The 15,935-nt window shown below is 43.0% G+C and overlaps 2 protein-coding genes across 2 annotated transcripts in view; both read left to right on the forward strand.

Annotated features, from left to right (window-relative positions):
- Nucleotides 1–15,935, forward strand: part of lmo7a (LIM domain 7a) — a 43,931-nt gene that overhangs the window by 12,418 nt on the left and 15,578 nt on the right. Inside the window, exons 6-9 of the mRNA XM_029458694.1 lie at nucleotides 7,833–7,863; nucleotides 9,223–9,336; nucleotides 10,323–10,542; nucleotides 11,355–11,604. Coding sequence (XP_029314554.1) covers nucleotides 7,833–7,863; nucleotides 9,223–9,336; nucleotides 10,323–10,542; nucleotides 11,355–11,604 — 615 coding nt within the window. The remainder of the gene's footprint in view (nucleotides 1–7,832; nucleotides 7,864–9,222; nucleotides 9,337–10,322; nucleotides 10,543–11,354; nucleotides 11,605–15,935) is intronic.
- LOC115026085 (LIM domain only protein 7-like) lies at nucleotides 12,122–15,926 on the forward strand. The gene is made up of 3 exons (XM_029458695.1): nucleotides 12,122–12,868; nucleotides 13,179–13,325; nucleotides 13,779–15,926. The coding sequence occupies exons 1-3, from the start codon at nucleotides 12,456–12,458 to the stop codon at nucleotides 14,563–14,565; spliced, it is 1,347 nt and encodes a 448-aa protein (XP_029314555.1). The 5' UTR covers nucleotides 12,122–12,455; the 3' UTR covers nucleotides 14,566–15,926.

The raw sequence follows: 15,935 nt of genomic DNA on the forward strand, positions 1-15,935 counted from the left end.
ATACGCACAGAGAAGATGAGCGTTTAAATGTAACGTTCACACTATACAGTATTTCAGAGCATGCGTCTCCTCATGTGAGGCATGATCTAAACTGCAGTTAAAAAAGGTCAGCGCTATTTTCAGTGTGTGTGTGTGTGTGTGTATTCTTGTGTTGGTAAGCACCTGTTTAAGCCCAGCTCTATGTGTTTTCTTTCAAATATGATGGAGGGAACAATTGGTGAAACTACACAGGTCAGAAGAACAAATCGTGTGTTCTCCGACATCAAATAGATTTTTCTTTTTGGTGCAGGTCTAGAAAATCTTCACAAAAAATATTAGACATGAAAGTCAGGTACAGGTTATACATCTTAAAGAAAAAAATGTTCTGATAGTGTGAAGAGAAAGAAGCTTAATTGGAGCATTAGCTACCCAACAGGATAAACAGAAAAGACAGTGTTTATATTTTTTCCGTTTCAGACAGTTGCTCTTATGTCAGGTATGTTAGGCAGGTATGTTGAACAACCTGTTCAGTTTTTACACAGGCTTGTTTTCAGCACGGCGTGAGGTAAGTTAGAGATCAGAGCAGAGTCCATCCGCTGTGACACACTCTGTGTGGCTAAACGGCACTGCTGTCCAAGTAAGTAAATTGCTTTGGCGTCAATTTACTTGTAGGTTGTTAAACTTGAAGTAGGCACCCTATAGCAAATAGGTGTCAAAATAATGCAAGGTCATGAAGTTGTGAGCTTTTTTTTCTCCCCAAAATGCTGCATACCAGAGATGCTCCTGCTTCTTTCTGCAACTCTGTGTCACTTAGTTGTGCAATTACTCCTCAGTTTGGATGGTTCTTTTTGAGATGTTGCCACAACGTCTAGGAATCTTTTGTCAGTCTCTGTCAGTCATTCTTCAGAATCACAAACAATGGTGTTGAAACCACAGCCGTCACAAAAACACATCAAGAGGCTGTAGGAGGTACTGTACACTGGAATATGAACTCTAAATGAATACATCTGCCTTTTTTGTTTTTTTCAAGACACACCCTATTCCCACAACAGAAGATAGGCTGCCCTTAAATACGGCAATATGATTCACTAAAGGTCTGATTCAGTGTCATGAATATGTAATTATTTTATGGGCTTGTGTGTTATCAGACATTTCCTCTCTTACATTACCTTTTCCCAGGATATTGGCGACAGCATTTATGCTGACATGTAACTTTAAAATGATTATTTTTCAAACATTCTTTGAATGAAGTGTTCTGTAGCTCAGCTCTTTGCCACCATGTCTGCTTGCGTGCGGGGGTTTGGTTAGAGGGGGGAGGGAGGGGGCTCTTTCTATTTTTAGGAGCTGTGGATCACTTTAACAAGCAGGATTGATTGGAATGGTATCAGGACTCGGAAGAAGAACTTTTAATAGTGTGTTGTCTCCTCCCTGTACGTTCTCCCCCCGCTCGCGGTCTTGAGAGTACACCTGAGTGTGTGTTTGTGTGTAAAACGATGCTAAACACAAACCGGCTCTAATTGTTTTTGAGGTATCTGCAGCTGCTCCGAAGCTGAAGTGTTTTATACACGAGTCAGTCTTGATGACTTGTACGATTTCTTCTTGAAATTGATTTATTTTGTCGCTTTTGTTCCTAAATGTAGCATAATTTCATGGCACTAAAATGTAGAGACATTTGAGTTTGTGGACCAAATGATGTGGTTCTCCAACTGCAGTATTTATAACTCACACACAGAGAGAGAGAGAGATGGCACACGGAGAGTAACACGAGGAGATCATTCCAAACAAGGCTGCAGACAAGCAACCAATGGCTTTATTACACTGTTGCTTATCAGAGTGTATAGGCAAATGTGCCACAGAGAGAAAGCACAGAGGGAGAGAGAGAGAAAGTTGTCTCTATCAGCTGTCTTTGCTCCTGGTGTGTGTCCAACCTCCACTCCCTTAAACCCAGTCTGACGGGTGCTTTGCTCAGCTTCCCTTTTCCCTGTTTCAGCAGCAGTAAGGTTGTTATCATGTAGGTGCTGTAAGTTTCGTTTCAGCTACTGCTTTCATAGCAAAACCCTTTACCAATACTTAAAACATGCAGCTGCCTTTTATTTATTTATCCCTTTTTTTTAATGTCTTTACATTTTACTGGTATGATTTTATGGTTATAGTTACACACCAAGTATAATTTTAACTTTTGTGTGTGCATTAGTTCCCCCATAGCTTTGTATCGGCACCAGCTCGATGATTAATCGGCGTCGGTATAAATGTAATCGATAACTGATTAATGTATTGAGCAATCGTTTCTGACTTCAGCTTCTCAAATGTAAGGATTTGTTGCTTTCCCCTTTTTTATTCTATCGTTACCGTCGCTTGGGATAAACAAGACATTTGAAGAATTGTGTGACATTTCAAATACCAAACAATTAATGGATTCTTTAATAAAACAATCATTAGTTGCAGCCCTAATCTGCACTAACTTGTATCCAAGGTGGTACACAACAAAAAAAGATTGATTTATACATATTTTTTAATTATTCAACACTCGTTCATAGCAAAATAAACCTCATTGACTTAAGCTTGATTAGTCTTATTGATGAGAAATGCTGAATTTCACACCATTTTGATGGCTTGTTCTTGAAATCCAGTTATAAGCGAGACGGATATCTTTCTTTCGGCTCAAAGCTGGAGTCAGATATTGACTTTAGCAAGGTGTGCTGAGAACAAAGTTTAATTCATATTGCTCTGTGTTGTCACGCCATAAAAGATTATTGGATGTCTATTTTGACCTTTGAGCTTTGCATTTGTCGTAGTATTGGCCTTACCGCCATCTGGAGTGCATGTTGCTCTATTGCCACATGTTGAGAAACCTGCTTTCTGATAAAGACGTTTATCAGCTCTAAACACAATCGACATCAAAATGTGTCGTATAACAAGACAAACTGCTGGCACGGACTGATAAGAGGCGACTGTGGGTTGATGGGTGATGTGTTCTGGAAGATTTCCTCACATCATCCATGTGTCGTTAAACTATAACCAAGTGCAAACACCTGGAGGATTCATACTGGCCAGGCCCAATCTGATTCATCATTTGGAGGCTATGATTCACTGGCTACTTTAGACTGACTCTGCCCGTTTCTAGCAGCTGCCCAGGAAATGAGGCCGAGGCTGAGGGCATGAGAGTGCTTCAGATGAATCACGGCATCTGAAAGTGCTCCATTTTATTCCACTCCAGCCACTTCCGTTAGACCCATAGCTGTCATTTGGAAATTTAGCAGCATGGAGTCAAGGTTGGACAGGGACCATAACTCTGAGTTGACATCAAGGAAAAGGTCATAACATGTTGGGATTTTCCTAATGACACTAAATGTCAGCTGATTGCTGTATGCTTGACCTCTATGCCTGTTGTTTTAACAAGTGCCATTTATCATAGAGATGCTTTAAATAACATATCTGCCTCAGGAGGTGGAAATTACGTGTGAAGCCAAGGATGTACAGTCACATGACACACTGTGCTGTAGTTGCTGAGGGAACTGCTCTCATGCTTATTCATCTTATATCAGTATGTAAACTACATGAACCTCAGGATTACCCTCCTCATACCGACTGTATATCAGAGTCTGAGAGGAATTACAGCTGATTTTATATACTATAGAGATGCTTTGGAGTAGTGTTGGGAAGTTACTAAGTACTCACTTCTTGTTACTACGACTAAGTAACTTCTTTTGATGCTTAAAGTGGCTGCAATCAATATTTTAATGATAATAATGCATCACTTGAATCTGCAGATCTCCTCGGTTTTCTGAAGGATCTTTATAGCTCATTGTTTAGCTGTCTGGTCTGCAACTTTACTGTTTTGAGTATCTCTCACCACTCTCAAAGCAGCTTTAAGCTCTAAAGCTCTAAAGGCCCCCCCTGTACACTACCTGCTCTCCTTAAAACAGCAGAGGAACAAAGCATAGTGGAGCATTTAGCAGCTAAAGAGACGGATCTCCTTCAAGAGTTGGTAGAGACCAAAAACAGAGTTAAACTATTGCGAGGGACTATTGGGCTTACATTCATCAGGTGACCAGAACAACGACTTCAAATGAAAGACAATGTTTCTCTTGAACTGCTGAATGTGTAAATAAGCAACTGTTTGCCATATGAACTTACCTAAAAGGTGATGATATGTCTAAAAGTCGTGTTCACAGCCTGTGTTTGCTGCCCCAAGTGCCCCAAAATTAGCTATTGAGGCTTATAGGAACTTTTACTTGTATTGGAGTGCTTTTACACTGTAGTATAAGTACTTTTACTGAAGTAAAGAATATATGGCAATGAGTCCAGCGTTTGCTCTATGACCTCCATTAACTGACAGAACAAATCCCCCGCTGAGAGGAGTCCAAAGTCTCAGTCGTTTCATTAAGCAAATTATTGACAGGTTGACTAAGTTAGTCCCTTTTTAAACGATAGATCAACAGGAGTGGTTGTGTAGTGTAATTTCATAATTTGGATTATGCAACTGCATACCTGGCTCTGGATCAAGCCTAATGTTTGAACTACCCGAAGGAATGTGCGGTCTCGCGGACAAATTTGGACTGACAACACAGCCTGTTATCAGAATGTAGTCAACACCATCATATATTGAACCTCATGCCATGTGTGTACTGTTATGTAGGTAGTTTGACAAAGTATTAATGTTCCTTTTAGGAATTTCCTAATGTGAGTTAGTATTTCGGGTGTGGTTCACTGAGCTGGCACTGGGATCGTAGTTTAATACATGGCACCGCTGTCACTTCTTACTGCAGTATTGTGTGAGCTGTGGGCACATTGTGAAACCAAACGAGCGATGATGGTAAAAGGCTAATAAAGCTTCTACACCATGGACACGGCCCTGGCTGTAAAAGGCCAACACAAGGGTTATAGTTGTGCTCTTTAGTTGACTTGGAGAGAGACATGCCAGCCTCACCCTGTTTCCTCGCTCACAGAGAATGCAGTGTCTCCGATAAGTACGCCACAATGATGCCCGACACAGTCTCACCCACAGCTGATTCCTCTATTCAAACTCTCCTTGTGTCTACGGTTTTTTCCGGACTCCTGATGCATGAGAGCGGCTGGGTGTGTCTTTTTTAAATCCAAAGCATTTCATTAGAATGAGAGATGAAGGATGTCACATGTGTTGAATGCTGCAGAGCAAGTGATCTTCATTGCACAGGTATGCTTCTGATCACACATACACACCCATTAATTTAAGGCTTTTGTTTGTCTTGTGCCTTAATCTTGTTTGTTGCTGTACGTGGATTGAGGCGCATCCTGCGGTCTCGGTTTGGTCAGTTGTAGATTTTTGACTTGCTGGAGATTAAGACGTACATTTGCCTCCGTTGCTGGACTCGGGAAGATCACTTTCTTTGGCTCACGTCAAGAAGTTATTTGTCTAACATTTGAATAGTGGTTTATGTTTCTTTGGTTGTTTGTGCTTCTCTCTGTGTCTGGTTTGTTTTGGCAGAACACACTCTTTGACTCCTTCAAGTCAAATTAAATGAATCGCATGTGTCAGCACAATAGTTGCTGATAGAAGTTAATTGTGTTAATAAAATAATAAATACATTATGTTGTGTCAGCAAGTTTATTACATTACATAAGTACATAAGTATTACATAAGTTACGGTTTTGATGAGTCACTCTGATGTTGTCCACTTGTGTTGCATCGTGCGGTTGGTGAGTGTTCAGCGCACAGTGGCTAGCAAGTGTTTGTGTCTTGCATCTTTGCACTTTCACTGGAAGTTAGAAGAAGAAGAAGGATATCTCTCACACTGTGACCTTGGCAAGAGAGGGAAAGTCTGTGTAAACTGACAGAGGTTGAGGCTTTATGGCGTTATGGCTGGTGGAAGTAATGAAAGTGTCCTGTTAATTTGTCAAACTCTCTTTTTATTACTGTAGCATGTGTATATACGCTGTGATTAAAGTGTCCTGTTTCACTTCCTGAACCAGAATTTATTTTTTACCTGAAACATAACAAAAGATCATCACTCATTCACAAGACGAAAATACATTTTATTCTGATGCTATCTATTTGACAAGATATGTAATGGCTTCACTATATGAGGCAAATATGCGATAACGTTGTTGAATATAACCATATTAGTTGCAATAAATAAAGGGATATTAAAGTGTACTCAGCCCTGCCTTTCTGCTGTTATGCTGCTAAAATACTGCTTGTTAAATTTAAAAACAAAAAACAGCCTTAATGGTATGTATTGAATATATAGTTTCATTTGAGTGGCATGGGGAGTTAAGAAAAGGCTGCATTCATTGCTTGCATACACAAGATACACATAATAATAATAATAATAATAATAATAATAATAATAATAATAATAATAATAATAATAATAATAATAATAATAACAGTACTTCAGAGAAGCTATTCCGAGCCTGTACTTTCTGTGCAGAACTTGCATGCATCTGATTTGATGACGTTCTCTTGAGGATTGTGCTCCATCATATGAGCACTCAGCTGATTCTAACAGTCCTAAGGCTATAGTGGCCTGAAAATAGCCTTTTTATATCATTTCCCTTCTATTCAGCTATTACCACTAGCCATAAATACGCATTACAGGAAGCCATGTGGTGGTAGTTTTGGTACACAGCTATTTTTCTTTTCTGATTCTGGCTTTTACTGCTATATTCTGAGCCTTTGCGACAGCGTTCCAAGCCACACAAGAGAGGGCAATTCTTTCTCCCGCCTCTTTTATTGGGCCTATAATTTTGCAATTTGCCAAATTGGTAAACGTCCATTTCAGATTTCCCCTGTTGGCGAGTTAGTTTGTTGGAAGCCCTGGGTGTGAGATGGCGCATACTGGTGAGAAGGTTGCTCTGCCTCCCTTCCCACTGCTCATCACATGCTCAAGATGAGTACAAGTACCTCAAATGTGTACTCAAGTACAAGAATTGAACCAATAATACACGTTTGCTTCGTTTCCTCCCCCTGAACCGAGCAGCCATATGAACTTGACCATGTTTGATTGACGGGCCTCTAAGGTGTCGATGTCACACATGCACTACATTCTCAGCAGGTGCATTGGTTACATTGCATGCTGGGAAGGGGCTTAAAGTGCTCGTGGCTAAAGAGGCATGTGTGGACTATTGCGTTACCACATGATGGCAAGAATGTGTAGCGTGCACAGGGGATGTGACGCAGACTCTATACTTTCCTTTGTCCCCATTATAGCTACTGTACTGTAGCTGCTCATAACTGTTTATTGACCGCTCTGAATAGACACTACATACGTGACGGGTACATATGAAGAAAGGTATTATCCGGCTCGCGGGCCGACACTGTGTTGGTTTGGTTTCACAGGAGCAAGAATGACCTGACGTTTCCCTGTGAAAGTGATTTACTGACTGCCAGGTTGACTGTCAAACCCCAGAAATATGAATTCTGTGTGACCTGGGTAGCATGTGTGGGGCTTTGTAGCTCCAACAGTAGAGCCTTGTTTGATATATAGATCATCAGTTATTAGACTTATCATTATTTAAAATCAGAAACTGAAACCCCCTTGCATGCCCCTAAATTTTAAATTGATGTTTTTACAGCTGCTTAATTGTGAGATTAGTGTAAAAAATAAATAGACACACACACACACACACACACACTTAAAACACTTTACTTTATGGCTTACAATTATTTTCCAGAAATGTGTGTTTGTTTTCCTCTCAGCCTTTGTGTTGCTGTGTGAGAGTGAGTGAAGGGCTGGCACTAGTCTGGATTGTGCTCTCACTTTCCAGCTCTTTCACTGCCCAACACAGAGACCCAACAAGCATGCCCTCTGTTCTTTTATTGTGCTTTTCTCTCACACATACATCTCTGTTTTCTGCTCTTTCTCTCACAGGCATCAAGAGACCAACAGGAGGCTGAAAAATGTGAGTGGAAACATATAAGCGATATTTATTTATTTTCGGAGAGCTTGATTTGTTATTGCATTTAGCAATAATAAAACATCATTTAGCTTCAGTGCGGTTCGGGTATCACTGGCGAGTAGAAGTCTTTTTTACAGATGTTGGCGAGTACTTCCTACATGTGTGGGGGGGAAACTGTATGAAACCGTTTGAGGCTCCAGAGGCTAAATCTGATATATTGCCTCAAGTGATGTCACTTGAGGCAGATTTGGATGGTGCTGGAGACGTGAAGGCATGAAAGTGAAAAGAATCCAGAGGTGCAGAGTTAGAAAGAAGTGAGGTTAGCAGACATGTAACTCCTCATCTGTACTGGAGGCTATTTGCACTGTGCATTGTGGGTAATGTAGGCACCAGGTTTCGACTAGATGAAGAATGTGTCTGATGTCGATTTCTTTTTAAAACGGTCCATCTTGAGTCCGAGAATAATACATCTATGTAGTACTCTTTGCATTTGATACCTTAATAGTCCCTAAACCTGTAGGTCCCATTGTTAAGATGACATTTAATGTGATATTTAACCTTTTAAAGTTAAAACAGCATTGTTGTGTCAGGACATAAGATGAGAGAGACGGGGGATGATGACAGGCACAGCACAGGGTTCACAGCCACAAACAAATCAAGAACTCCATGTGAGCAGCGTAAACCTGTCGGCCACCAGGAGGCCTCAACACTCACTCTTAGTTTTCATTTTGTATTTGATTTATTTATGTATCAAAATATAGACAGAATGAGTTTATTATTACATTATTCCCAGACTAAATTTGAGATACTGTATATTTCAAGGTCTTCCCTGGAAGTTTAAAAAAGTAACCAAAAGGCATCAACATGTAAGTGCTTAAATTGCTTTGACCCATATGTTTAATATAAGTCATAGAATTTCAAGTGCAATTGAAAACAGCATTACTCATCACAGCTTCGTCACGTTTGATTAATATTGCATTAAAGCATGTGGCCACGTGACATAAAACCAAAGAGCTGACATGTCAGTTTTGAGCCGTATCGCGTAATAGGGGACCAGCATCGACCATGAAGCGATGATTGTTTGCTTTAGAGCGGCACATTTACCTGCCCAGCCTGATAATGCACACACAAACAGCAACAGAGTATTCTGGATGAGCCTGGAAACGAGAGCAGGGCGCTGGGTTACATCACCTTGTGTCAGTGTAGCAACTATCAGAACAATCAGCTGCTTTAGCACGGCAGAGAACATTCATCAGCTGGGGTAAAGGTCCAGCTGTAATCTGATGTGTTCTATCTGGGAATAATAATTAATTTCCTCCATGTATGGTTTGTCTAATAAGCCATTTGTTTCCTTCTCTCCAGGTACTGATCACCATTTACTGGCTGGGGAGAAGAGCTCAGTGTGAACGTTTCTATGATGGACCTTACCTGAATTTTAAGGCATTCGAGGGCTTATTGGGCACAGCACTATACAAGGTAAAACTCTCAAAGTGGATAATCATCCCATTGTGCACTCTGAGCTGTCTTATCTGTGTCGTCATGAAACAAAAGCTTAATTTTCTCGGGGGGGGAAACCAGAAACAGCATGAATGAAATCCTTCGTTTACAGCCACTGCACAAGTACATTTCTGTATCCTCCCTGGTATGTAGACTATGTGCAGAAGAATGACTGTGAAAGACCGAGGGGGCCTTAGATGGCTGGCCGTTAAAACCAAAGCTACGTTAAGTCATAAATGACCTGATCCCTTGATTCGGCTATTCTAATCTTGTTTAGGGCACGGCACACAGTTCACATAGTTTGCAGGTGAAAATAGCCCCCCCCCCCCCTCCTCCTCCTCCTCCTCCTCCTCGTTCTAGTGTTGAATTTGGCACATTGCTTTCACATAGATTTATAGGTGGTGGTGTGCAAGTCCTCTGTAATTCAAATGGCTCCGAGGATTTTCAGTAATAGCAGTTGGTTGCTGTGCGTCTTGTAAGTTTAGCTACGATAATCCCGGTTCACTGGCGTGGGGGTGAGGCTGGGTTTAGTTTGTGGAATTGTATTGTCTGGTAGGATTTGGTTGGATTACAGATCTGAAAATAATTTTTTCTTTTTAAGTGGCTGACAAGTTTTTGCTTGTTTTAAAGCACGCTGGTTAATTAAAATGCCTCCGGGGCTTGCTTATGTTTTTACGTGCAATAAAATGTTCTTCACGCAGTAAACAGTCATCAAGGGGTACGTGAAAGATGGCACTGTTTGTTTTGACAGAGACGTCCGTGAATAGGAAACAATGAGGTTATTATGCATCGTCTCTAATAGACGCTATAGGAGCGTTTAGTGACAGTAACCGAGTGCAAGGAAGAGAGGCCAGACTTCACACTCGTACCTGGGAGATCTCTCGCACACCACGTACACAGTGGAGCAAAGTAATGTAATTGGCACCCTATTATCTGACTGTTTTGTGTTTGCTTGTGTATGAAAGACTCTGCAGGAATCGTCCAGTCAGAAAGGCAGCAACGTCAGAGACAGTGGTTTTGGAGATAGCTGGTACTCAGAGCGAGAGGAGCTCTTCCAACTGAGAGGAGAAGTAGGAGGAGGCGGAGGCGGACACAGGAGAGACGACTCCCTAGACAGCTTGGACTCTTTGGGCTCCCAACCCCAGAGCATCTCATCTGACACCACTCTTAAAGGCAGCAGTGAGGGTAGGAAAACTCATGTCATTTGCAGCTATACTCAAACATACTTAAGACGCTGTGCTATTCTGGCAAAAATGTTTAAGACCTGCTGTTCTTGACTTCTTTCTTTTTACCCTTCTGAAGCTGACTTTCAGGCATTTCAGAGGTCAGAGCATGTTTTTCTTTTATATTTGTGATTGTTCTTTGTGTTATCCCTCTCGCACCCTAGCTGTAGATTGTCATTAAAGTGTGCAGACTTTCTCCCATTGTATCTCTGCATGAATATTTATAATGAAGTTCAATCCGTCTAGAACTTTAAATATTCGTGAACAGGGAAAATATGCTGCATTAGAGCCAGAAAGTTGCCTCCCATTTGTGAAAACAAACACCTATTGCCATCTAGTGGTGTGCTTTTGAAAGTGAATGTTTTTAGGGAAAAGTTGCCAAGGAAGGAGACATTATACAAGAACGCTAAAGTCCATCTGATCTTGTTTCATGACATGCATTGATAGGGTGGAGTGCTGGTCAGTGATCTCAGAGAGGTTGTCCCCCCCTATAGGAGAGGACAGTGAGACATTCCACAGCCGTCCACACCGCCTTGTAAATGAGGAGGCCTGCGTTCCCCACCCTGCACCCCTCTGTTACTCCTCCAAAAGTCACGCCAGAACACACAACACACTCCCCTCACTCTTTTCTCTGCCCTCCCCTCGTTTGCTACTTCATTACCCGTATCCGACCTCCTTCTTCTTTTCTCTTCTCTTTCATTTCTTCTCCCACATCTTTATTATTTCCCATCTGTTTCACACCTCCTCATATCTCCTGTTCTGTCTTTGCTCCAGGTTGTTGCAGTGACACTGAGGCAGACTCTGTGTTCAGGATGGCTGAGAACAAAGACAGTCTTAGTTACCGCCGGTCAGTAACCATTACTCCCAAGGCCAGCTCCCAGTTCAACCAGTTCCTGCCCACTAAAAACAAACCATCAGCCTACGTGCCCGCTCCGTTAAGGAAGAAACGGGCTGAACGCAATGAGGACAGCCGGCGCAGCTGGGCCAACCCCACGTACACCGAGGATGAAGGCAGACTCACCAGGTACCGTTTTTATTTGTATTTCTTAAAAGCAACATACCACAAAGTCATCTAAAAGTGTCGCTTTCACACCCAAATCATTGGTTTGTGCTTCAAATGCCTGAAGTTTACATTGTCTCCTCTCCCATCATGTTGTTGTTTGTGGTGCGGTTGTGTTGTCTGCGAATGGTCGATGGTGTTGTGTTTCATTTGCTGTGGAACCTCAGCGATGCAAGGCTTTCCTCTGAATGCTATGGCAGCAGTCAAGTCTCCCAGAGTGCCACTCATGAACAGTTGGCATCCAAGTATGAAAGTGGCAGCGACTCGGACTCAGATCGCCCAGACCCTGACCTTGTTCTGGATGACCTTGCCAGCAGACGCTTCCACAGCCCCTCCCCAGCTCCTCCCACCAACTTCGCCGTGCCCATCAGTCCCCTGGCAGCGGGAAGGGCGTCTGGCGGTAGTGGGGGCCCCTGGCCTAAGTTCACTATGACTCCCAATGTTGCCCCTCAACAGAATGTGGCCTGCCTCAGGTCAGAGAACATGAAGCAACAGTGTGACTTTGATGTGCCTGCCTGATGAGAGCAAACTAGAACGCTTCTCTTGCCCTCAGTTTGCATGGTTATTGTAACCATGAGCAACATCCTTGGTTGTACAGTAGTATGCTGCCTCTAACAGTGCTCTGTAGTCTTTTGTTTGTTGGTTTCTGTTTGACTTGTTTTGAGATTTGCTCTGCGGCACGTCCCTATTTGTGCCTTCTGACTTGTATGGGCTTGGAGGAGTGCTTTGAGTTGTCAACATAACTCCTCAAATCAAATTGTGCCTCCTTTACGGTTTGGTTTTGGGCTTGCATTGGTTTGCTAATCCTTGCAGTCATGTCATTATGCTCCTCTTTGCGTGACTGGCGTGCTGTGCTGCTGCTGAACATTTCTTTTGACACGTTGGTTTGGCTGTCTCTCTTGAGCAGCAGCAGTATCAACACTGGGGAAATGCAGCCCCCTGAGCAGGGCTCCGTGAGGGTGGACCACCGCCGGCCCGTGTCCACTGACAGCCTGTTCAGGGAGATATACGGTGACTCTGAGGATGAGGACGAGGAGGAGGGCTACGCTGACCCCATCCAAGATGATCTCTACTCCCGCAAGATGGGCGTCAAACCACAGCCTGTTGCCAAAGTATCTTATGACAAGTTCCTACCAAAGTTCTGGACGCCCGAAGAAGACGTTCACATACAGAAGATCAAACTGGGCTCTCAGAGGAGACCCTGGTACAAGAAGATACAAGGCTTCAGGTGTGTGAGGGCATTAAAATCCAGCATCATGTGGAATTCTAGCAATATCATGGATAAAATGTATTCCCTGCTTCTTGCACAATTTGTTTCTTACTTTTCTACCAGACACTTTGCAATCCTTAAATATTTATTGCATGCCAAGTGAACCTTTGTTAGATTCTAAAATTCAGAATTGGGTTTTCTGTCATTCACTGCATTTTCTGTATAGATTCCTCCCACTTACTTTTATTTCTCTTTCCCCGGCATCGCTCTCCTTTCTTTCACCTTCATCTTTCTCTGATACCCTCTACCCTTCTGTCCTCGGCCGTAGCCATAAGAAGTCGGGCTCTTCGTCAGATGATTCAGACTGTGACGTCAGTCCTTGGCTCTCCTCTGCCCCCTCTCCCTCCGGCCCCTTTCACTCTCATTCCCACACACACGAGGCCTCGGCTCACACCACCCTTGTTGTGGCGAAAAGGTCGATACAGATGCATGATTGTGACAATGAAGGAATGTTTTAGAACATCCAGATTTTAGAGGAGATATATAGTTGACTCCTGTTGAGGCTACATTTCTGATGAGCTGCTTTCTAATGTACTAATGATAAATACACTGTCAAGCTACTGGAGGTTACCCTAACACACTTTAAAGCACCTAAGTAGTAAGATGGGCAGTTTCTCAGCATTATCCTATTTTTCTATAGTCTAGTGAAGACTTTTACTTTTGTATTGCAACGAGCCTTGCAGTTTTATTTCTTAGCAGAGGGATTTGTAAAATCCTCATTTGTTCAACATCTGTTTGAATCAAATATGACTATGGCACTATGGCTGCTTGATGTGTCTCTTCCTTCTTTTTCTTGCTCTTTTATCCATTTCACATGCATGCACTCATCACTTCTCTGTCCTTTTCTCTCCTTTTGCCCACCCTGCAGTCCTCATATTCAAGCACACACTGTCCCTCATCTCCCCAAGATACAGCCCCCTCTGTTAGAGACCCCCCCTCTGGTGTTTGCCCCAGTGGACCCCGCCTCGGGTCCCAGACTGGTCAAATGTGAGAGGTGGCCACTCCTGGGGCGCCAAGACCCCCGGGAGCCCCCGGACCGTTTTGATTACGAGAGCATTTTCCCTGACTTGGCGAACGATGACATGTTTACCAGGCGAACCCTTGCCTTCCAGTCTAACACAGACTTGGCTATGATGAAGACTCAGCTGTCCGTCAACCGTCGTCGCTACACGTCTGAGCCGCAACTCAACATCGTCACCCAGCGCCACAGCTGTGTCAGCACCGACGAGAACGATTTCCCGGACATCGAGCAGGATGATATGGTTTATCGTAAGGAGAAAAGCCAGCAGGCTCAGCAGCGGCGGCCTCTCTCAGGAGCCCCTGACAACTATGCCCCTATGCCCATCCCAGAGCCGTGGGATCTGCCTCCTGATCTCAAGGCCAGACTCCTGTGCCCCCCGTGTCCTCTGACCCAGGAGGCAGCGGCAAACAAACAGAACCAGGCCGAGAATGAGACTCGTCCTAAAACAGATGACATGCTTGTCCGGAAACTTGGAGGTTGTTCTGATCAGAGCCAGAGCTCGCAGATGACGCCTTCAGTGCCTTCTTCCTGTAGCAAAGGTGACCTGCAGAGATGGCAGGCTATCAGGGAAGCCAGTCAGCTCAGACATAGGAAGAGGCTCATGGTGGAGAGGCTGGCTGCTCTGAGGTCATAAAAACAGATTGCCTGTTAGTTTCTCCTTACTTTGTAGTCTGTGAAAACTCATTTCAATCTTGAAATATTTTCTGTGTGATGGTGAAGTGGTCTCAACTGCATGATGATCCAACTTGTAAATGATTGATATGAAGGCCGTCACTCTCATAGATGGGAGTTTTATCTATTTAAACTCTTCTTTATGGCCACTAACCTTGGTGCGTTAGGCATTCATTGTCACGGTCAGTCACATAAACTGGAGCAGAAACAGCTCAGAGCTTTTTGTTGTGTATTAAATGTAGAAAGAAGCTGTAATGAAAGTCCCTATGACATCGTCACCATAGGGCCATTGGTAATGGTTTTCTGCATGGTTTTACTTTAGCAACACAGGGTATGTACATGCTGAGTGGCAAGACTGTACATGAAGCTACTGTGGTTTAGAAGTGTGATTTCTTTTTTTTCTTTTTTTTTTAACAAAACGACACAAATCTCCAACATCATCAACCAAAGTGAGCTAAGTGCATCACGAGGTACAACAGATTCTGCATTTTATCTTTGGTTTTGTTTTCCTATCAGACCGAGTTTGCCTGTGAGTGGAACAAATATGCAAGACTAATAAAGAAAAATAAGAGACTTCATGATCTTGTGATGGATTGAATTGGTTGGTTGTTGATCTCACCGAACACCTACAAGTGACACAAATCAGACCGGAGTTCAATGTTGATCTCCTCAACAGAGGGAACTTTACACTGACATGTAAAGCTCAAAGTGCAGCAGCAGGAGAGGGTGGAAAGATTGAAGCCTGAGTAATATCCAAACATAACGTCCTGAACATTTGACAGCACCAAGCGGGGAAATTTAATGTAGTCCTGCGTGTTGAGCCGATATGAAAGCCTATAGAAATTCCCCATGGCTTCGAAAGAAGATGAGACTCCATAGTAACCTGAACACAAATCTGCACTGAAGTGTTTGCACATGAACAGACGCACACATGCACGCACAAAGCAACCATTTAACATTGAGTCAAGGCCATCTGGATTTACTTCACTTCCATATGTAAAGCCATGTTTCCAGTGACATCATGTCGGAGTCTCCAAAAAGGCAGCATTGTTTAGAGGAGCAAATATGTCTACACGCTAAATGTCAGGGTAGGGAAAGGTGGTACTGTGCTGCAGGCCTGCTATACACACATCTTAAACGCTAACTTCTTCAGTGTATAAAGTGATAAGCATGTTTTAGCTGGGTTTACACACATTTTGTGGCCCACCAGCTGGGGTTGAGTTGGTCTAAAAATCACTAATTGGCCTGAAGCTCTTGACAAGACAACGCTCAGACTCCGGGTCAAAGGCTTTTCTGCAGAAATGTGACTTTTGTTGTGTGTTGATTCTCTCC

The sequence above is a fragment of the Cottoperca gobio genome, chromosome 21 (assembly GCF_900634415.1).
Source record: "Cottoperca gobio chromosome 21, fCotGob3.1, whole genome shotgun sequence".
In the NCBI taxonomy this organism is placed as follows: Eukaryota; Metazoa; Chordata; class Actinopteri; order Perciformes; family Bovichtidae; genus Cottoperca; species Cottoperca gobio.

Excerpts from the sequence above, each read along its gene's own strand:
- LOC115026085 (XM_029458695.1), top strand. The coding sequence starts at position 12,456 with ATGTCATTATGCTCCTCTTTGCGTGACTGGCGTGCTGTGCTGCTGCTG. Across the intron at positions 12,869-13,178 it reads AAGAAGATACAAGGCTTCAG|CCATAAGAAGTCGGGCTCTT; the intron begins GTGTGTGAGGGC and ends CCTCGGCCGTAG. Across the intron at positions 13,326-13,778 it reads ACCCTTGTTGTGGCGAAAAG|TCCTCATATTCAAGCACACA; the intron begins GTCGATACAGAT and ends CCCACCCTGCAG.